The sequence below is a fragment of the Etheostoma cragini genome, chromosome 9 (genome assembly GCF_013103735.1).
Source record: "Etheostoma cragini isolate CJK2018 chromosome 9, CSU_Ecrag_1.0, whole genome shotgun sequence".
Classification (NCBI taxonomy): Eukaryota; Metazoa; Chordata; class Actinopteri; order Perciformes; family Percidae; genus Etheostoma; species Etheostoma cragini.
Genome location: NC_048415.1, coordinates 24,648,344 through 24,671,779, shown reverse-complemented (window position 1 = coordinate 24,671,779; position 23,436 = coordinate 24,648,344). Strand labels below are relative to the sequence as shown.

General features: G+C 43.2%; 2 protein-coding genes across 7 annotated transcripts in view; one reads left to right on the top strand and one right to left on the bottom strand.

The window, feature by feature from the left end:
* lnx1 (ligand of numb-protein X 1) overlaps positions 1-15,546 on the top strand; it is a 43,502-nt gene extending 27,956 nt beyond the window's left edge. For 2 of the 4 annotated variants that reach the window (XM_034880922.1, XM_034880924.1), the window contains 9 exons: positions 756-1,009; positions 3,275-3,430; positions 5,831-6,039; positions 7,215-7,637; positions 9,899-10,033; positions 11,365-11,542; positions 12,579-12,825; positions 13,504-13,662; positions 14,550-15,546. In XM_034880922.1, coding sequence (XP_034736813.1) covers positions 756-1,009; positions 3,275-3,430; positions 5,831-6,039; positions 7,215-7,637; positions 9,899-10,033; positions 11,365-11,542; positions 12,579-12,825; positions 13,504-13,662; positions 14,550-14,685 — 1,897 coding nt within the window. In that variant the 3' untranslated portion in view covers positions 14,686-15,546. The remainder of the gene's footprint in view (positions 1-755; positions 1,010-3,274; positions 3,431-5,830; positions 6,040-7,214; positions 7,638-9,898; positions 10,034-11,364; positions 11,543-12,578; positions 12,826-13,503; positions 13,663-14,549) is intronic. The other 2 variants (XM_034880923.1, XM_034880926.1) reach the window with 1 other exon arrangement.
* Positions 15,260-23,436, bottom strand: part of fip1l1a (FIP1 like 1a (S. cerevisiae)) — a 28,833-nt gene continuing 20,656 nt past the window's right edge. Inside the window, exons 12-13 of one of the 3 annotated variants that reach the window (XM_034880937.1) lie at positions 16,128-16,262; positions 15,260-15,891 (exon numbers count right to left, since the gene is read on the bottom strand). In XM_034880937.1, coding sequence (XP_034736828.1) covers positions 15,753-15,891; positions 16,128-16,262 — 274 coding nt within the window. In that variant the 3' untranslated portion in view covers positions 15,260-15,752. The remainder of the gene's footprint in view (positions 15,892-16,127; positions 16,263-23,436) is intronic. The other 2 variants (XM_034880938.1, XM_034880939.1) reach the window with 2 other exon arrangements.

Genomic DNA, 23,436 nt, shown 5'->3' with positions numbered 1-23,436 from the left:
TGTCTAGCAGGTGTTTGCTTACATTTGTAGACAATCATCTGTCAGTGATGCTCACACTCACTGCCACAGAGAAAATCCAACCCTCATGTGATTTGTACCGATACTGCTACACAAATGAAAGTGTGCAAGCAACAGAAATGAGTAAATATGAAATATGCTCAGAGAGATGCTGTATGAATTCTCAGTGAGAGCACCAAGGAATAAATTCAGCCATATTTGTTGTTATTGTACAGGCGGCGTGGATCTTTGTGTGAGACAGTCCCAAAGCAGAAGATAGAGGTCAGCGTGCAGAAAAATCCTCCAGCTGGAGGGGAATCTCCTCAGATTATCATCTTCATCTGGAGAATGTGACCTTTTCATTAGCTGTGACATCAATTTGTTTTAGTAAAATATAATTTGGGTGCTTTTTTTACCTTTTAATGGATGGAACAGCCGAAGATAGAAAAGAGGGAGAGAGAGGGGGATGACATGCAGAAAAGGGCAGATTTTACCTCGGGCCTCTGTTGCAAGGATGAGGCCCAGTACATGGGGAGCACGCTCAACCAGGCGGTACACCAGGGGCCCCGTAACATGTATTTTTTTACTTTCTCTCTACTGTAAAAAGTGATGCTGATGCTGCGTTTGACACTAAAGAATGTAAGCATCCTGTGTCAGATCACCATCATCCATCATTTCATCAGCATGTCCCGTGTTAAATGCACCATGCCAACTGTGTGATCTGAGTTCCAGACTGACCTTTTGACCCCTGTGTGCAGGTGTAAAGGGGCCTCTCACTATGGGCTCTCAGCAGACAGGAAGCGACGCTCGCAAGAGGGCGAATGCACCGACAGCACGTCAGAACTCACCATCGCCACGCTGCCCAATGACGGCCCCGCCTCGGCCGCCGTGGCCCTCCTATCAGACGAGCCCGGTCTGGTCAACCCCGCCTTCGACCCCAGCATGGAGGACAACAGTCAGTCAGGCAGTACGACCAGCCTGGCCGCCCGCAGCAGCTCCAAGAAGAGTGAGTGTGAGTTTGTCTGCGGTCCTGTTCAGTTCCGCGTGACGTTACACCGTAGCTATCTGACGCCAGTGAGAGAGCCAGGGGGAGCGGGTGTTTACCAGGGTGACCGATTGAAAATCAATAGACAGTCAAGAGCTTTCTAGTCACAGTTACATAGTCACCCAGTGACAAAGAAATGATGCCAATGATCTATGTTCAAGCATACTTTTACACCTGCAGACTTCTAACGTATAACCCAGGAGCTTGTCCAACCTCAAAAAACAGTCTTTGTTCCTTCTAATGGTCTCTGATAGAAATCCTATTAACCAATTAGCTCTGCTGCCTTGTGTTATTTCCCACAAATCCATAAAATCTCACTTTGTGGAGAACAGTAGATAAACACAGAGAGAGAAAGTCACTGAGAGGGCAGGTACATTATGCAGTCAAGGAGAAATGGAAGGAGAGGGAGGTTAAATATAGCCCAATGTGTGTGCTAACGCCTAATGATGTGATCAGCCTACTACCTCCATTTCTCCCGCCTGTGAAACCAGGAAGCGGTCACAAGTGTTCCCCCTCTGCCCCTCCATCCATCTGCCCCAGCCCCCCGCTACCCCCCCCCCCCCCCCCCCCCCCCCCCCCCCCCCCCCCCCCCCCCCCCCCCCCCCCCCCCCCCCCCTAACGTGAGTGTGCATGCAGTGGGGACACAAAGTGACGCTGCACAAGCACTTTAGGTCGGACCGGCTGAGCGCCCGCAACTACCACAAGCACCACTACTGCTGAACAAGCTGACAGCTCCGGTAGCGGCTGGCGCTTTTAAAGAATAATGTGGCTGTCAGGAGCTCTCGCATCTCCCAGAGCCCGCAGAGGGAGGGAGGGGGGCGAGGGAGGGAGGAGGGCGCCGCAGAGGCATGCTGCCCCGTGCTCGGTGCAGCCCGGCTACAGGCTGCTACCTCTCCTCAGCAGCCTCCTGTCAGTCTTGTCTGTCAGAAAGCAAAGTACAAGACAACTGTCTCACTGGGAGGCTCTCTTTTAGATTTGGTCAATAGAGTCCACAATGTGTTACATCACTGCTGTAGTTACACAACCATGCAACTATACTCCGCATGGATTAGCTTTATGAATTAAAGAGCCACTCGTTGAAAGCAAAAACAGTTACATTATTTGAGCTGTTTGAAAGTTGTGTAGAAAATAAAACTGGGAAGAAAAGGATGGACTTGAGGCAAAAACAGATGGTGCCCTCATTTCTTTCAGTGCGGTGTCACAATATAGAGAGTAGGTACAAAAGGCTGTCAGGCAAAAAAGTTAAATTTAAGACTCAAAGGTGCACCGTGTTATCTTGGATGTAAACATAACTTTGTTCACATCCGTTTTGATCATGCATTTCTTTCATTGTTTTGTCGCCGATTGGTTGATTATTTCAAATCGTGCATTGTTTACGTTCATGTGTAGGGATGCACCATTCAAATACACTGGATGTGGATCAGTTACAGTTAAACAATTAAGTCACAGAGACAGCTGACTCAAATGACCTGTGTTTGGTATCAAGACATACCCTGAATGTACTGTAGACATCGGAATCGGCTTGGGAGTTTCAGATCACTGTTTAGTTGTTAATTGTTGGGGTCCCTCTCACCGCTCGGCGTTGTTATGGTCAGCAGCAGGCAGCCAAACAGCTCTCAAAACCCACAGTGCACTACCTGCTCTACAGCAACCAGCAGAACATTCAACAACTACCTGATGAACACAGTTGAACATTTAGCTGCTAAAGGGCCAGTTATTTCCTTCAGAAGTTGGTATTGACCAAAAATGAGCTAAAAGAGCGTAAAAGTCTGACTTAAATACATCAGGTGGCCAGAAACATGACTCCAAATTAATTATAATGTTGCTTTGGAACTGTTTGCTTGAACTTAAAAGGTAGTCTAAGTTGTGTTTATAACTACAAATGTGTAACATTTTACACGTGTGCGTCCTCATGTATGAAACAAAACAGAACAGAGACCCATTCTGGTAAGAACAATGCTCTATGGGGCCATTAGAGTTCAAAAACTCAAAACGGTTCTTTTAATATTGTTTCAAATTCATTGGCTAAGCACTATCTCACTATCAAGATTGCTGAAAACATACCGCAGTTGAACGATCTCCAACACCCTAACACAGCAGCCCAGATTACAGTCCCTACACCAGGAGGAGGCCTTTGAACCGCTTTGAAGAGGCAGATTCAGACATGTCCGGGCATGTTGAGTGTGAGGCAATCTATAAAGGGCTTCTCCTTCTCCCCTGTGTTCTCTGCAGTCCGAAACTTTGACCGTTCCTCAGTGAGGAGCCGTTCCTTCAGGAGGTTGAACCGGGCGTTCAGTGTCCTGCGGAGGACAAAGAGTGGCAACGCCGTGAGCAACGAGACGTCTGAGGAGAGAGACAATGCCAGAAATTCCAATGTGCCACAGGAAGGTATGGATCAGACCTGCCTGCATCTCTTCTCCCGCCTTTGTATCTTTAACCCTTGTGTTGTCCTCCCAGGTCAAAATGATTAACACCTAGTTTTTCTTTTACCCTTTTTTTACATTTGCAACACTTTTTTATTATTATTTCACTACCACCACCTTACTACCACTAGTTTTACACTACTTTTTGAAATCCAGAAATTATTAATTATTTTGACTTATAGTTAAGATCAGAAGAACGTATGTTGAGTGGATGAGTTTGGGTAGGATGCTGATTTGAAACCATTTCAATTTCAACCCGAAATTCAATGAAAGTCATTAATTGTATTTGCAAAAAGCGTTGCATGGAATCCTTCCTTTTTGTGGTCATTTGGTTAAAAAGAATACCATATTTCTGATATAGACATTTTTGAAAGGGGTTAAATTTAATCCAAGGAAAACCGGAGGGTTTACATGTATTTTTTTTGTGCTTGCATTGTGCAATTTGTTGTATTGTTTCTTGAAGTTACTGCTGCATTTGCACTTCATGATTCCCTAAAGAGAGGGCTCAACGTGTGCGTGTGTGTGTGTGTGTGTGTGTGTGTTTGTGTGTGTGTGTGTGTGTGTGTGTGTGTTCCCTCAACTGTACGGGGAGGGCTGGGAGCCCACAGTGTAACAGCAGCATATGTTTCTTTAATAATTCAGATGCAGATTGCATAAGTCCACTTGTGCATCACTAGTGACGGATCAGAAGGGAGAGCGGTAGCCTGAGGCTCTTTAGACATAGATGGGATACGGGAGGTCACTGGAGAAAAAGCTGATGTCCTTCTCCCCTCCACCTCCAGTTCTTTTCCTTCTTCATCTCCTGCTCTGTTCACCCTGCACCCCATCTTCCTCTCCTCCTCCTTCCAACACAGCCAGGGTCAACAGGTTTGCACCAACTTGATGGAGTAGTCCCCAGGGAGGGCTGTGCTCTTAACATGGTAGATGTTATGTAGTTGAGGAAATGTGCTCTACACATACATTAAATGTATCCACAGCCTGAACCCCATGACAGTAAAGTTAAGGAAATATAGTCAACCACGAGAGAATATAATGTGGAAGTAGAGCTGCAGCGTGACGGGAAGAGGACAAGGAATGGGGTATTACGTAAGAATGAAGGATGGGGAATGATCAGGGACTAGATTATTCTCTGGGGCCATCACAGAGGAGGCTGAGAGGATAGATTAAATATTCATTGCCTGCCGCTGGAGAGACAAAGATAGACAGAGAGGACGGAACGTTAATGTAGAGATAGATTCATACAGTTCAAATGGAGGGGAAGGAGGATACAGACAAAGACAGTGGAGAAAAGGAAAATAAAGGCATAGTAATGTCCACATGGATGGAGAAGTGGCTGAAAACACAAAAGAGAAATGATGGGATGAAGACAGATAGAGGGTGTGTGAAGGAGAGGAGGAAGGGTTACATAATGGCTGCGGGTCTCTGTGTCAATGTGGTCTCCACCCTAGAAGCAGTCTGCTGCGATAAAGAAGAAATATTGACTTTGGAATGGAGAAAGTGCAGCGTGAGTAGAAGGAACGGCTGAGGCTACGGAGCACGAGACACAGAGGGAGTAAGGAGAGAGAGAGAGAGAGAGACATTCTTCATAACCAGAGAAAAAGAAGTGATGAGGAATACATCTTTCCTGTCATGTACTGGCTAAGATCCCCACCCACCTCCACATGGTCCAGTTTAGGATGTGTCATTCTGCTGCTTAGTGGAATTCAACACTGGGCATGAGGGGAAGGGGGCTTGCACAGTGTAATGAGATGAAACTAGCAGACACAGAAGTACACATTCCTCAGAAATGTCAAGGTGTATAATGATGTTTGTATGCTTATTAACCCACATTATTTGGTTATGTAACATATTTATTGTTATCATTATTATTCTCTCTGGTTGATGAGAAAAGAATCTGCTACTAATGTCAATTTCTTGGGAGTTACACATTTGTGAGTACCTCACGAGACTAGTCGATATATTGCCTTTTCAACACTTTCACTGTGCAATGAATATTTCACGTATTACAACTGTACTTGCATCCCCGCCCAAGTAATAAACCTTGCGGAAATTTGAAATTGAGGGTTTTCCCAAGCATGCTCGCTACAGATGTATGTGACTAATGATACAAACATTGAGCAGGATAATCAGCCAAGTCAATTTTTCCCTCTTGGCTTGTACAAGTTTGTTTTAGTAACCTGAGGGAGTTGAGACAGCTGGTTCCACTGTAGATCTCTCACACGGTCTAAAACTCTTTCTCCCCCCCCACGTGTCTCTCGTTCTCCCACTTCCTCCTCTGTTTGTCAAACTGGATTTTGTATGTCGTTGTACATTCAAATTCAGGACTTAACTCCGCCTTTCTTGTCCCCCGCGCGTTCTCTCTTAGTGCTGGCTCTTCCTCAGCTGCACCACCTGATCCCTGACGGAGAACTCACCAGTATTAAGATCACGCGGGTGGTTCCCACAGAACCGCTGGCCATCAGCATCGTCGGCGGCAATGAGACCCCCTTGGTCCGCATCCTCATCCAGGACATTTACAGAGAAGGTGTCATTGCCCGGGATGGGCGCCTGCTGCCTGGGGACATGATCCTGAAGGTAGCACAGACACAACGTTTTGCACAAATCAGTAGGCAGTAATCAAAATCCCAATTTTAAACTGCATCCATGTTTTTGCTAAAATAGGAAAATAATCATTTAAACAAAAATAAATGATTAAAAATGAAAATGGGGTTAGTTCTGAGTAGGGCTGGGTGATAGGGGGGAAAATTGGATATCACGATCTTCTTAACCAAATACCTCGATATCAATACTACGGTAATATTCTAACGTTGAAAATTGGTGCTTTGACAAAATATCTTCACGCTTAGATTATAGATAAATAATCATCAGTAATGTTGATATAATGTCTAAGTGGGTAAAGGTAAATAATAGAACAGTCTGGTGAGTTCAGAAAAGTTCATCACTTAACTGTAATTTAGCCTTTAAAACCAGGAAAAGACACCACATGTGTCATACTACGATATTGTAATATCCAAAATCTAAGACAATATCTAGTCTCATACCACAATATCGATATATCGATAAATTGCCCAGCCCTAGTTCCGGGTAGATATTAGGGAAACACTTTATAATATGGTACACAAAAATTACTTATTGGTAGGTAGTTATTGATTACTGTTAAACAGACAGGTAGTTACCAGGGCTGTAGTACTCGAGTCCGGTCACGGAATATTTTTCTAGGGTCTCGGACTTGTCTCGGACTCGCTAGTATTTGGACTCAGACTTGTCTCGGTCTCGGCCACTGGTCTTGCCAAATATGGATTTTGGTCTTGACCGAGTCCAACTGTCTTTATTATGTTGATAACAATATTGGAGGGAAAGTGAAACCCAAAGGGATTTTCTTAATACTGTCTAGCGTAAGACCTTTTTTTCTGTCCTGGACTCGGTCTTGACTCGGGCTCAAACCTTTTGGACTCGGTCTTGTCTTGGACTCGGAATGAAAGTACATATCAACAATGTAAATTATGGGACTGATTTAGAGCATTTAGCTTCGTGAACATGGAACTTTTACTTAATAAAAGAAACAGCTTTACAACATGACATAAGTTCCAATCTTTACATTCGAAGTAGGTGATAATATTTTCCCCTCAACTGTGATTGCATGTGTTGTTTTAGATACTATGTCATTTTTTAAGTCTTTCCAGAATGTAATACAGGATGAACAACCATGAAAGAAGATGAGTTAATTTGCATCCCTGTTGCCCTGTCAGGTAAACGGCATTGACATCAGCAACGTACCCCACTGCTACGCCGTGGCAACGCTCAAACAGCCCTGCCAGCTCCTCCGGCTGACTGTTCTCAGAGAACAGCGTTATCGCTACCGCTCGCACAGCCACCCACACGGCCACGGGAACGGCCACGATGTCGCCGGGGGCCACCCGTCTCATGGCTTACCCCACCATCCTATCAGGGATGATAGCATCCATGTGGTCCTGAATAAATCCACTCCAGATGAGCAGCTGGGCATTAAGCTAGTGAGGCGGCCCGAGGAGCACGGCGTCTTCATCTTCCACCTGCTGGAGGGCGGCCTGGCAGCACGCGACGGACAGCTGTGCGTTGGCGACCGCGTGCTAGCCATCAACGGGCACGATCTACGTTACGGAGCACCGGAACACGCTGCTCTGCTCATCCAGGTCAGTGAGTTAGCATTACGTCTCGATTCATGTACGTACGGGGATTTTACCTATGACGATTTTTCAAACCGATTCTTTTCCGCCGATCGATACTTTATTTATCGATTTAATTATTTTTACCAATGATTCACCTAATTATTTTCTATTCACGTGGTACCACCGACGGCGACTACATCATATCCGTTTGGTTTAACAGCAAAAAACGCAGATAATACACGTTATATACTACAGATGAAACAAATGTCGGACTGATTGACATCTCATGTGCATTCTTTTTAGAAAACAATTATGTTTTAGAAATATATTATTAATCGCTTTACTCAATACTAACAAATCGCAGTACAAATTAAACGAAATGATCAAATTGGGACACAAGCATATTGCCCCAGCCCTAGTCAGCAGGTCCTCCTTTAAACAAATCCATCATATGATCTCGTAGCATTCTACAAAAGGACATAGTTGCAACAGACAAATAAGTCCACATGTTGTTACAGACCATAAATAACTGTGTTCTGTTCTTACCCCGGGTCCCTGAGGTAGTAAAGATAATTGTGGTGATTCAGGCTAATTGTGTTGTGCTGTGCAGTTGTGTCTGCACTCAGTGCAGTTAATAGTATTTAATTGTGGTGATTCCCTAATGGACCGGGCCATGCGGCTGCCTCTGGTTCCTGGTTGATGCCAGTCAATGGTGGTGTGTTTTGTGGTTAATCGTAGTTAATTGCTGTGTGTTTGCGGCTGACTGTACAGCGTCTCTGCGCCCGGAGTTCCTGTCTGAGCAGTCAGACTGGCCTCTTCAGGGTCTCTGTGGAGCCAACATGGCCTCTCAGAGCAGTCCCTTTCTGTCACAGATTACCAACTGGTAGGGAAGAAATTAAATTAGTTCAGTTAAGGCAATAATGGGCTGGCCTGGCTACTTCAGGAATCAGCTCTGTGCTACAGAAACCAGGGGAATCTCAGAGGAATTACAGAGTGGGGGGAGAGGGAAGCAGCCAGCCCGTCTGTGTGACTGTTGGACCATTTGTATGTGAAGGAGTGTGGAGTCACAGAGAGAGACTTAAATAGATTACATGGGTGGCAGCTATATTTAAAATATGAATAATCATGGTTTTCCTTTGGATCTCTCTTTAACTAGCTAGATCACCTAGAAAAAAAACATTTTAAACGTAATATTTCAATGCAGGTAGCATCATGAATGGAATTCCATTTTGTAACGTGGACCAACAACAATTGTTTTATGACCCGTTTAGTTCAACATTTTGGGGAATATGCTTATTTGTTTTTTTTGTAAAGAGTAGACTGACACCAGACTCATATCTTTCCATTAAATACAAGGCTACATCCAGCAGCTGGTTAGTTAGCTTAGCTTAGCATGAACCAAACAGGTGAAACACAGCTAGCCTGGCTGTAGCTGAAGGTAAAATCCACCTTCCAGCACATCTAAAGGCCACTATTAAACAAGTTATCTTGCCATCTTGTTTTTTGATCTGTACAAAACCCCAAAAGAACAATTCAACAAGGCAAACTATTTCTTAGCGGCGGTCGTTAACTTTCTGGATTCTCCGCTGGTTGCCTAACATTTTACTCTTTGTTTTTTACACTAAGCTTTTTCTAGGGATTAAATTAACAAGATTTAGCGTGTTAGGTGAAGGCTAGCTGTTTCCCTATTTCCAATCTTTGTGCTAAGCTACATTTAGCTAACCGGCTGTTAGCTGTAGCCTTATTTGACAAGCAAGAGTGGTATAAATCTTCTTAGTCTTGCCTTGCAACACCTTCCTTCACAGGGCTGCGGAGGAAGGTCTGGTGAGTCCACACAGCATGGCATGAGGAATAACATGCTCTGGTTTATTGGCATTTCTTTAAACCAATAAACATCTTCTTGGGTGGCGCTAAGCACCGGACCGAGCAACTGCAAAATATTCTCAGGAAGGAACTTGTTTTGGTGGAACGTTCAAAAGTAGTTTTAGAACAACAGAAACTCAGATTGGACAGATAGTATAGCTAGCTATCTGGATTTACCCTATAAAGAGCTGAGGACCAGGTAACCATAGTCCACCGCAGTTTAAACTTCCATCACAAAGACAGCGGAAGGTAAGGGACATCCGGCCAAAAACAGCGTGGTCCGGCGTAATTTCCGGAGGCAGCAGAGCCATCCCGGAAGTGGAATGTCGTGGATACGATACTACAATACTCTCAACCTTGCTTTTAAAAACATGTCTTTTTTAAGTCATGTCCTAACTCTGCTGTCTCTAAATGTTCTCCAGGCCAGCGAGGAGGGTGTCCACTTCATCGTGTCTCGTCAGATCTGCCTGCCAACCCCAGACATCTTACAAGAAGCTCCGTGGGGCATGGACGGACCCCCACCATATTCCCCTGTGGATATAGAGCAAACACTGCTGGTGAGCAGCGCATACAGAGACATACACATGAGACCAGAACGGTAGCAATACACAGACAGGAGCTTTGTTCCTCCGTCTCCACTCCCCGTGATAAATACTCCCTTTCAGGTGCAAATGATCCATGAAGGTATTGTTCTTCCATCAAAGCTGAGCATGTCATTCAAGCAGTACCACGGCCAGTCTTCCTCTGAGAGAACTGTTGCGACCATATCAGCAATCACCCCACACGATAAAGAGTATCTTCCACCATTCTTGCCTGAAAGACATGTTCTGATTCTAATGATTATTTAAAATTTGTTTTACAGTCATAGAGGGAGGCCACGGTAGATCACTTTGCGTTAAAGTACATTGTTTCTGGCAATCAAAAATAGAATACATACAGTACATCTCTCATCAGTTATGATGCTCCAGCCAGGGGCTGTCTCATTAACCCTTTAAAAATAGCAGAAATTAAGAGATTACTACTGACGCAATTAGAGTTTCTACCACTATTGAAAGTCCCCATTTTGGAAAATATGCTGTCTGACAGTGTACTTTTTTAAACAAAAGCACACCACGCAGTTGTGTATACAATAGTACACCACAGACACAGTGCATTGTGTAGGTTGGCAGCAAGTGTGCACACAGCCCTAGTCAGTGGCGTGCCCCAGGGTCGGTCGTGTGAATGCAGCACATGGGGAAAGCAGCAAAGGCTACATTCCATCGACCTCAGTGTGTCCGTGTGTTCTTCATTACTCCCTCGCTCTCCCCCATCTGACACTCAGACTCACTCGTCCTAATTAAAATCTCAATCACTTTATCCCACACACAGCCAAGTTCACCAATACTAATAATGTCACTTGGCTCCATATATCGAACATGAACACAAAATGAAGACGCACTTGACGCTCTGTCCTAATAGCGGCCATATAGTACACTTCACCAGTAATGCTAATAAGTGAAATTCATTAATTAGCAGCTATGTCTATGTCATTTGGACTCTTGTTCCCATAGCATAGCATGGGCTGAACTGACATGAATTCTCCTGTTAGGGGGCTATTGCAAGTCCCAGAGAAAACAGCCCTTTATCAATATGCAAATGTGCCACAGTCTAATTAGATGATACTGTCTATAGAAGGTGCCCTTGGTGTTACAATTACGTTCCTATCATGTTAAGTCTTGAGTTGCTGTGTTTATATGAATGTGGATACACAAAGAAAGAAGCCAATCAATTATGAATGTCCTGCATGTTTTTAGATTACCTCCCATGGCAATGCATAAAAACAGCCCTATTGCTTTTAAATCTCCATTATTCATTTTCACCTTCATTGCAAATTCTTTCTCTCTCTAAGGACTCTTGTCAGAAGCCTGCATGCTATGAGAAGACAGTTACTCTGACTAAGGAGCCGTATGACTCTCTGGGTATGACGGTGGCGGGTGGCATGTCCAGCCGAGGGTGGGACCTCCCTATTTACGTCACTAACGTGGACTCTGATGGAGTGGTGGGACAGGAGGGCTCCATCCGCAAAGGTAACTGCCAATAAAACGCCTCCTTGCAATACTTGCCTGCACACTCAATCTTATATTTTAGAATATTAGGGCACATCTTTATTAGAAGGATTGTCATGTTTGCCGCTTTTGTACAAATAATTACTCATTTCGGGGATGGGAGTGTTCGTTTTTGTTTTTGTTGTAGCCCACTGTTGTGCGACGCTCCGGAGCTCACATTATTGCTGGCAGACTGTCATAGATTTGGCTTTTGTGATGAACACTTTGTATATAACAGAACGTGGCAATTGATGAACACTTAAGATTCATGTTTCATTACCAAGTGTATTCATCCAGTAGACGAGACTCAGCTTCTGTGGTTCAGTGCTTTGCAAATTGGCTCTAAAGACAAACAAGCATTAGCATTGCAGTGCTCAGGACTCATTGTGTTCCAGAGGAGTGTGTGTGGAGTACTCAATTATTTTGGTGCCTCAAATCAGTCAGCTCTAAAATAGAGCAAAAAACATGAAGTAGCACCAAAATAACTGGATGTTACAACAGCAGTGATATGCTATAATGCAGTTAGAGGCAGGGGAGAGATTTAAGCCACAACTGCTGATTGCAGCATATCCAACTTTAAAAAAATAGACTTTATAAAAAAAGAAGCAAATTGGGTGTGATTGTCCTGTGCGTGGTTCAAGGAGCACATTCATATTGGACATCGCAGAGTCAGGTGGGGTGATGAAACATGTTTATGTATTATAATAGACTATTAATTTGCATGTCTGCGAAGGGCAATGGTGTCCTTTTGAGTTGCTCACTAGCAGCCTGGACCTTGCCGTCTGTTTTTCTGTGCACCACTTAGATCGCTGGGAGGCTTTTTGTTTTTTTTTAAAGCACAGGTGGCATTTGGTTTCTATCCCTTTGTGTTGTTGCAGGAAGGTTGTTGAATATTAAACAGGCAGGTGATAAGTCCCCTGTGTGAGGGCTTTTGAAAAAATAAAAACATTTATCAGCGCTGAAGCTCTGGGCAGAAGATGAGCTGTGCTGTCCACTTCCTCCCCACCCCCCTCCACAGGTGACATCTTGTTGAACGTGAACGGGGTGAACTTGACGGGGGTGACGCGAGGCGAAGCCGTGGCCAACTTGAAGAACACCTCGTCTCCTGTCGTGCTCAAGGTCTTGGAGATGCGTCCTCCGGAGGAAAGCCTGCAGGAGTGCACAATGCCGCCCTGTCTCACGCCCTCACCCACAGACAGCACCAAGAGCCCAGTGCCCAATGACGATCACTCGCCCCTGTGGGTGTCATGGCTGCAGCTACCTAGGTGAGCACCCCCTGTTGTGTCTCTGTGTCCACTGGATGCACTTTTTTTTAATAATTTAAACCTCCCCACACTGGTCCTATTGACCTCTGCCAGCTGGTGCCACCTGAAAATTTGACAGAGCCAGCTGGGGAGAGAATACTCATTATACTTTCAAACTAACTTTTCAGCTTAAATATTCACCTATTATTATATCAGTGAAACTTTCCATTGGATTGAAACATATGTGTGTATGTCTTAGTATGTCTTAGTAAATGTGTTGTCAGGGAGACAGCGGCTCACTGACAACAATAAACAACTGCTGCTGCTGCTTAAAGTGAAATAGAAATGGGTTTCTTTTCAAACTGAATTGATTACCAGTCATAAAAAAACAAGTTCTGAGTCACCATGGGATTGCAGTCTAGTCCGGCGGCGCAGCTAAAAGGATTTGAATGTCATTTCCACTAGCTTTGTGGGACTGATATAGAAGTCCAACTGCTCTCACTTTTTGATTCTTTTTACATTTCCTGGGAGGAAAGTCACACCTTCCTTCATAGAGCGCCATGCCTTTGTCTTCAGAGTGTGCCCGGTTTCAGCAATCTAGCTACTAGGCACACACTCGGCAAGGATACACAGTTTATATTATTCAAAGATGCAGTTAAGAGATTAGTGTTTTTAATCTCTCTCTCTTGGCTCATGCAGGCATCTCTACTGCTGCAAAGACATTGTCTTGCGGCGGAGCACTTCTGGCAGCCTGGGCTTCAGTATCGTGGGCGGTCAGGAAGAGGTCAACTGCAATCAATCCTTTTTTATCCGCTCCATCGTGGAGGGGACGCCGGCCTACAATGATGGCAGGATAAGGTGAGTATGTCACCTTTCATTGCTGAGCAGAATGGTTTAGACTAGCTTCAACACAAACTGTGTTTGCAAAAAGATGGTACTATAAAACCCATTTTTAGATAGCTGTTAGTATATCCACATGCATTTCCATCCACTTGTTTAATACACATTTTTAAATTGCCGCATAAAAAAAACCCTGAGTGGTAATTTAGGTGGGGGAAACTTTCTATCGAGCCAGTCTCTATAATGCATTATAACCACATGTACAATGTGTTATAATCTGCTTATTATGCTCTATGAGTATAGTTATAAGTACTCATAAATATTCCTAATGCTTAATAACAATAAATATAACACATTTAAAGGACTTTTACAGTGACTTATAAGATCAAGTAAAAAAAGTATTTTTTTCATGCCTATGTCCTTATAATGCTTATATACTTATAATGTGCTATTGTGTATTGCCCTGCATCATTATAGTTATAAGCGCTCATGACTGGTTATAACGCTTTAAAACAATATACAAAACATATTATAAAGCATTTTATAATGACTTATATGGTTTGGTAAAATGGTAATTTGAATGTAACTGTTCATCACCCCTCACAAATGGGACAAATTACAGTGGAAAAAGATTTAGTGACTAAATGGTTTACATATGAAACATCATTGTTCCCCGCAGAATTAGATGATAGGGTGGGCTTAGTCGCTGTAGCAACTGGAATTCAGACAGCACCTGAGCCGGGGGGTCTGATCCTGGACCGCCCCAAAAGAGATTTTCTGGTTCCACCCAGAACTGCTGCCAGGAGTTTTGTGATATATTTGCCAAGTAACTTCTTGGTACCCATGTTCATTTACATAATCTTAAATTAACAAGGCTTTTTTGTGGGCCATCTGGCTCTGTGTAGGTGTGGGGACATCTTGCTGGAGGTGAACGGGACGAGTACATGGGGAATGACCCACACAGCGTTGGTGCGCCTTCTAAAGGAGCTTCGGGGCAGAATCACCCTGACCATCGTCTCCTGGCCGGGCAGCCTGCTGTAGCAGTGCTCCAAGTCGTCAGGCGCTGCTTCGCTGGCACTGACCGAGGAATGTGGAAGGCAGAGCTTGAGACTTGCTGACCACCCTAAGCTTGTTGTGTGGTGGAAGCTTAGAATAGTGCTATAGCTGTATGGACATCTCACTTCTGATGGACAGCTGAGACTTTGCCAGGAGTTTGAAGAGGGACAAACATGAGACTGGATTGTTACCAGAGGTTAACTTGCCCCCTCCAGGAACGCTGAACAGGGAGAATCCAGGCCTGAGACTGAAGGACATGATCATTCTCTGGCACAGCATCCAGTGAGTGGGGTGGGCGGATCGAGAAGACACAGGACACATTGCCAATTCCAGTAGTTATATATTAGGGTATGCGTTAAGTTGGCCTCATATTTCTTTACTGTAAATGTTGGGTGTCTAAAAAAAAGTACCGATCCAAGCACTTGTAATACGTTTCTTTTGTTTGTTTGTGGTATGGCCTTTAAATGTAGGCTCCATTCTGTTTGTACTGACAGTAGTTGTCATCTTCATTTGTTGACCTGAAGACACATTGCCAAGTAGTAGTCTGTGTTGAGTTTTTTTATATTTTATTTCAGAAGCTATGGCTAAATTATCAAACCACCGGCAATAATAAAAAAATATATATAAAAAGAAAATAATAGATCGTTGTGTTATAAAAAATATTTAATTAGGTGACATTGTGGAGGCCTTACTAATTTTCTTACTTTTAAGAAAAAAAAACTGACTTGGTTTCTGTGTATCAGTGGATGGTCTGAGGCCCATCTGCTGTGGTTCTGTCTGTCTTGCCTGTGTAGTATATCTGATGGTACATTTGGTTAAATGATCAATAAAGTCATTTGAAAAAGAGCGTCGGTGAGAAAAGACATACACAAACGCCTTACTTCACCTCAACAAAGTAAACAGTTAAAGATGTTGCAACATAACATCTCGTACGTATACATAAAATTTTCTTCTATTCTTTGCTTCTTTGAAAAAAAACTCACATTTTCTTATGAAACATGCAGGAAGATGCCACAAGGCAGTTCATCCTATTAAAAAAGACTGAATGTCAGTCATTTAAATTTCCTATCTTGGTCAGCAGAAGACATCTTGGTCTCCTTGTCCTTCCTATTTCTTTTGGCCTTCCTGTGTTTGTGTCTACTCTGACTGTCTCTGTCCTCACCTCTGGCCCTCCTACTCCTGCTGCTGCTGCTGAGGACAAAGATGACGATCACATTAGAATTCTGTCATCTTTTAGTCTGATTTTTACAGTTCGTGTGTGTGTAGTAGATGGTGCTGAATTTAGACCACACACACACACACAGTCAAATGTTGGTAAAATATGCAAGTGGCTGGTAGATTTGCTTTAATGCAAAAAACAATAGTAATCTGTTGAGTGGCATTAACTTGGCATTTTGTATGTGTGTGTGTGTGTGTGTCGGTCAGACCTGCGTGATGATTTTTGCCATCCTTCGCTGTCGTCTCTGTGCCTCCTCTCTCCGTGCCGTTCTTCCTTTTCCCCTAAACTGTGGCGTCCGTGCCCTTGCTCCGTAGTGTCCCTGTGCCGTGTTCGCTCCTCAGCACTGAAACACAGCATACCCACATGTAGTGTATGTTTTACATTTGCCACTGATGAAACTTGATGTTTTTTTATTGGGAAATAATACAATGGGAAAACAGAGCTCGTAGCCCACAGAAATGAGACTTTTTTACACCTTCTCCACTGGGACAGAGAACAGTCAGAACTCAAGGGACCAAAACCTTAACCACAGTGCCTGCTGTTTGTCTGCTTGAGCCTTTGTAGCCCCCCTGGCCTAGAATGTAAGTAACAAAGAGCCCACCACTTGTGTCCCACACCCTTTACTCTATATTAAAGCCAAGTAAGCATGCTGCAGTATCCTCTAAGCTAAAATAAAATCTATTATTCACTGTAGGACCTGCAGTCCTGTGAGACCAGAGGACTGATCATAACTCCCCAACATAACCTCCGAAAACAATTGAAAAGCAAAGCAGGAGGGACTGACCTCTGATGTCAAATGTGACTTGGAATGAACCTGAAAACGTGGCTTCAACTAAAGACTATGGTGCAGATGTTCACAAAGTAGGAGCTGTGTCACCCTGGGGGGCCTTAAGGACAGCTCAAGGGTGCCCCAAGATTAATTTCCAATTTTGACTGAACATTTATTATAACCCCAGGACAACAGATTGCCGTGATTGACCAATGAGAATCAAGTATTCAACCAGGCTTTGTAATAAGGAAAATGTAACAAAGGGATTTTTAATGTTTGCTGTTATATAAAAATGTAGTTCATGTAAACGATGCCTCCTTCTTTTATGTGCGTACATTATTATGAATGTTCAGTTAAAAAACTGGAAATCACTCTTTGACTTCCGCTTGGTGTCGGGGGTCCTAAATTACCCTTTGGGGTGGATTTCGCTGTAATAATTGCTCTACATTATCCCTTACTTATGGTGCATGTGAAACTGGTGACAGCAGCTCACGGTTACCGGTTGTCTTAGTAACAAGCAAGGTGTTTTTACAGGTTTTAAGATGCACAGCTCAAAGACTGACACAGATCAGACCTCTACACAGCTCAAAGAGCTAAAGTGGGGCTATACAGTGAGAGCAACGTGGCTCACAGCTGCTAACGCAGAGGAGAAGCTGGAATGGGGCTCATCTGCTGTCAAACGCAGCAGTGGTGCCAAGTAAAATCAAAGGACAAAAAAAGTCCTGACAAAAAACTCAAATGTAAGCTAATTTTACTTTGAAACAGAACCAAATTAAAACTAATACAAACAATGTAATGATAATCATTTTTAGTCACTTTAAGTGTGGAGGAGTGCCACGAAAAAAGAATCACCCCCGGCTACTGTAGTGTCCCATTACAGGAGTTGCCTTGAAGGATGCAGTCTATTACAGTGTAACCTTCAGAGGGCGTCTCTGGTAATGAGAGGCTGATTGGCTGCAACACTGTGTCCATCCCAAATGAGATTCACCGCAACATAATAACACGCTACCACTACTACCCTCTCAATCCATTATGCTTAGTTAATCAGTTATGTAAACTATTCAACAGTTAGAATATAAGACAAAAAGCTCGCTGAAGGTGTCGTCGTCAGCACCACTCTGACTGCTTCTATCTAACAGGGATGTTATGTAACTGGTTTCCTTAAAGCCATGATAATCATGCTTGATATTTGCGCGAGTGGAGCAAATTAATATGTAGATTCTACTAATGGAACCTTATTTGGTAACTCTGACTCGTACCATGGAGCTATGTGTCTGCCTAGTTAATCCTTCTTAGAAAATCTTCTTACAATTGCCTTGTTCTTGTTTCTCCAAATGCTATACATCAGAAGTCAACCTATTTAAAGACCAGGGCCGGCCCGTGGCATAGGGAGTATAGGCAAATGCTAGGAGCACCAGTAGTCCAAATGAATGAAGGAAAGTCAAAGTCAAATCCAAAATAAAGTAACAAAAACATCAGAGAAAATGATAAAGATTTCTGAAAATGCACTAAAGACATTGAAAAAAAGCACAGAAAACAATGTGAACGGCACTATTTCGAGAGAAAAAAACCCCACAAAAGTTGACAAAATTCCCCAAAAGATTATGACGAAAAACACTGACATCTTGCCTAGGGCACCAAATTGGTTAGGGCCAGCTCTGGTTAAGACAGTGTTCAAGAGAGCAAGTACAAACATGGAAGATTTGACTTTAGCTAAATCTTTATTTTAGTGTCACAAACAAGGTCCCACACCTGCTCCTGGTCTCACCAGGGACAGTGGCAAGACAGTGACAGATCAGCACCAGAACAAGTTTTAACTTCCTCAACATCATGTATCAGTTCTTTGAACAGCAACAACCCAGCCACCTGGGTTTGTAGGGAGAAACACTGACTGCCGGATTGTTTGATTTGGCCAAATGGACAAGCATTTAATCAGGTTATTGTGGGACCATAGTTGTGAAAAGACACCAATGCCAATCAGTTAACTCCTGGCACGATAAAGGTACTATTGAAGGTGCCTCTGTCACTGTCGCTTGTCACAACATGTTACTTGTGGTGACAAGGATGCAAGCGGCCGAAATGTGTTTCCTCAGGAGGGGGGCTGGCGTCTCCCTTGGAGATTGGGTGGGAAGCTCAGTAATCCGTGAGGAGCTCGGAATAGAGCCGCTGCTCCTTCACGTCGAAAGGAGCCAGTTGAGGTGGTTCGGGCATCTGGTAAGGATGCCTCCTGGGCGCCTCCCTAGGGAGGTGTTCCAGGCATGTCCAGCTGGGAGGAGGCCTCGGGAAGACCCAGGAGTAGATGGAGGGAGTATATCTCCAACCTGGCCTGGGAACGCCTCGGGATACTCAAGTCAGTTTTGGTTACTGTGGCCCGGGAAAGGGAAGATTGGGGTCCCCTGCTGGAGCTGCTTCCCCCGCAACCCAACACCGGATGAGCGGATGAAGATGGATGGAAGAAGGAACGTCACCCAACATTGCTTTGAGCCCCTTTAGGAAGCCAATATTTCTGTTGCCGCATGAGCATAAAATCAGACAATATTGGGGTATCAGGTCAATTAAAACCTACAGAAGAAAAGAAGTAGAAACTGCAGCTGAGTGTGTGAGAAATAAACGCAGAGCCCTTGGGAAGAGAGCTTTAAACTTGACAAAAAAAAGCAAGTGTTCAATTGTGCTTGTTTTTCCAGGAGATCATTTTCAGTCTTCTTGTTCTTGGCCTTGTTTTATTCAAAGCCAGCAGCAGTTCATGCTCTTTTCCATGCTGCCTCTTAATATACAGTACTACAGAGTGCACACATGGGAAGAGGTGATGCTAATTCAGATTGGCTTGTCATAATAAGTCAGAGGGGCTCCAGTTATAGAAGAGGAGTCTTACAGAATACACTGAACACAGATGACATTGTAGATTTTTTTGTTCTTGATCAAATAGAATAACTTGATGTCTGCCAAAGGGAAATCTGTACTGTGTGTATATATTTTCTCTTTCACACCCTCCTTCGCCTCAACAGAAGACACCTTGGCACAGCTTCCAGTTTTAGAATAATCACCCTGAACTTTTAAGAATCATCTCGCTGAAGGCATTTCTCTTCGTGACTATAAAAGTATCGTCTTGCTCAAAAAGGTCTGTAGGAAAAGTAGAGATGCGTGCTGGAGCAATTATTACCATTCATTTCCTCAACACAGAGAAGAGAGAGAGCCTTAAGGGGTAGAGTTGCAAGTACAAAGCTAAATTTATTCAATATTTGGAGACAGCTCTTGTGTTAGCAGCAGGGATTTGGACCCAAGGCCCACATTTGTTCTTGCTCAGAGCCTTTAGCTTTAGCACAAAAACAACCACCTCACATAAAGCCAACAACACAGTCCAATGGATCCCAAGAAGGCAGTGTTAGAACGAGTAAATCACAGCCTGGAAGCCCCGGGATTTGGTTTTTACAATTTGTGGATTTTATTCATCAGCAGGGCCCAGGCCTGTGAGGGCGGGCAGTAGCATAGATTTCATAACACGCCTGAGCCTGTCGCCGTGTTATTTTGTCCACCCCATCCCTGCCCTCGTTTAATTGAGAAGCCCTGATGATTATGTCAGCCACACTGCGGATATGAAACACCATTTATGATTGGCACAATTAACATGAAAGTCATATCCACAAGAATAAATAGGAGCTGTGAGCGAAGGGATAGAATGTAATGGAGGTGGAGATGTAGTTATTCAGAACCATTATGGAAACTCCAGTCTGTGGCAGTAGGTCCCAGGCTAGGCTCAACAATAAGCCAGCTTTTCTGTAACGCCAAATCTTTATTCTCTCATAGATTATATAATAACATTTTTTTCAGACAAAATCTTAATAACTTAATGTGACCTTAACTGGCTTTCCTGTTTCAGCCTTCGTCTCTCCTCTCTCCTGCTTCTATGTACTAATCTAATTTGTGATCATGCTTGACATTTAGATATCAGATCTAATTAATATGTAGATTCAACTAATGACATTATTTGGTAACTGTGACACACCCCAAAGCGTTGTGTGTCAGATCAGCACCACAACAAGTTTTACCTTCTTCTATTTTTGTCAATTTATTTATTAAAATTAAAACACAAAGTAAACCTATAAGCAATGAAAAAAAAATAAAAAAAAATGTATGGGCAGTAAAAAAGATTCTAAGCAACATGTAAACAACAAATGAGCAATTCAAATAATATTGTTCATGGTCAATCTGGGTAGGAAGCCATGCCCCCTCTTCATTTTTATACATTACTCATCATAGATATTCAATTTAGATCCATCAGTGTCCATGTTCAACAGGGTCGGCTTTAACAAATCAACGCTTTTGGACCAAAACAAGAAAAAAATAATCAGAACCACCGCTCTGTCTGCCCTCAAAACCATTTGTTTCAAATTTGGACAGCAAGCAGCCAGCCACGCTGTAAGGACGATTGTTTGATTTGGCCAAATGGACGCGCATTTAATCAGGTTATTGATGGACCGTGGCTGTGTACAGACACCAATGCCAATCAGTTTACTCCAGCCACAACAAAGATACTACTGCGAAGCCAACATTTCCGTCAGAGGGGGAGCGTAAAATCGAATGAAATTGGGGGCTCAGGCCATTTTAAACCTACAAATGAAAAAAAGTGGAAACTGCAGCTGCGAGTAACAAACATGTTTTGTAAAAGATTACCAGTGTGCAGAGCTTTAGAGAGATCTAACCTGTACAAAGCAGTGTGTTACTTGCTATTAGTGGCAGGAAGAAGAAGAAGCAAATGCAGAGGAATGTGTGTATGGCAGCTATGGGTATATGTAAAACTATGTTTAATGAATAAATACAGAGAGTCACACTGAATGCAAGTACAAACAAGCACTGTTGGAAGAACATTAAAATGATTAGGTACAGACCTTGAGATTTCCTCTGGAAAGAAATGAGTTTCATGCATGAAGTTGAGTCAGAAAGACAAAAAGTATGTCACATTAAAGGCTAAGTTAGTTGGATAGAGGGGGAAAATAAAAACAGATGTCGGTGGAAGAATAGACACAGGCCCAAGTCAGACCCTGAAGCCAGGATAAAAGTGGCACCAGGCACAAAACCAGCTTAGGAAAATCAAGTAAAAGACAATTTAACTGTGCCATTCTATGCCTATGATAGAAGGCAACTTGGATCTTGCCATGTTTGCTAAATTTAAAACCAAAACCTGGAAGAAAGACGGAGCATTTCCTCCAAAAACACAAGGCTGCCATCAAAGTTGCTTTGAGGATTCTTTCTTTTTTTAACTACAGGTAAGACTTGTGAAGATATGAAAATGTGACTCTCCAAAGGTTTTCACCTAAGAAATGGAAGCACTATTGTGCATTAATGCAAATTTAATAACACTTTTGACTGGTGCAAATTACTTTGAGGCTGTAAAACGTAATTGCCATGCTTTTGCTGTTCTGAATTAGCAATGCTCTAATTTGGTTTCAATGCATTGTATCACAGCTGCCTTTTTTCAATTACCTCTTCCTGTTCCATATTCAGAGTCAGCTAAACGCTTTGTCAACACTGAAATTAGCCTTACAGCGTTTCATAATGAAGCATTCTGTGCAAGTTTAAGAAGTAAGACAATATCATTTCAATTTATTTTTTAGGGAAGTTTGAGGTCTTTATTTGTAGAGGACAGCTGACATCATGAAAGGAGAGAGGGGGGGAATGACATGCAGCCGAGGGCCGCAGGTCGGAGTTGAACCCATGGCCGCTGTGTCAAGGAGAAAACCTCTGCACATGGGCACACGCTCTATACCAAGTGAGCTACCCATGCGGCCATCAGTTTAATTTCTTTATCACCCTGGGACTTCTTTACTCATTTATTATCCATCGAACTTACCGGCTGGGCCAATTTATCATGTGGAGATGTGATTGGCAGAAACACACAGTCTACCACCCACTGGATGTATACATGCAGGGTTTTCCCAACCGTTATCCTTTTTAGGTGCAGCACCTGAGCCGTTTGGGCCGCTCCTAAGCCAAAATGAATGAGTATCAAAACTTACAAAAATACTTTCCTCAGATCTAATGACTATAGTTGGTCCTCACGGACTTATTTGTCTTAGACCTTTTGAGTGTAATTTATTTATTATTTGCTGTTGATTTGCCAATCTTTTTGAACCGGACATTGTAAGAATGATCGTCAAACTGCTTCATTTTTATTTTTATTGAAAAACTTATTGTTGAGGGTCGACCTCTGATCTTGCTGTACATGTGAGTGTTATCTAATGGAATCTATTAGTGGTGGCGGTTAACCCGATGCGTGCGGTCACAACCACAGCTGATAACCAGTAGCTGATGTTTAGAGGGCTGCCCTGCCACACTCGGCCTGTGTGTGTGACTCAGCACGGGACATGTGGCCTACCAAGCACAGCGCCTGCCCAAATGAAGCATCCAATCTGACATTTTCCTGTCAAACTCCTTTTTTTTAATTCTTCATTACATGAATTAAGATTATAAGAATGCAGTTTTGAAGAACATATAAGCTAGTTTTTACAGAAAATATGCAGGTGTGCCCCCCACATACATACACATTTGCATAGGTAACTGTAATTTAATTACACATTTTTGCACCAGTAACTGTAACAAATTACAGTTAGCTTTATTTGTTGCTCCCCAACACGGGTAACACTCACACGGACCTCACCAATGAACAACAAGGGAGGCTACCAACAAAGCTACAGAAGGCTCCATCTGTTTCTCTCTACCTCTCTCTCTTTCACGCACACGCACACACACA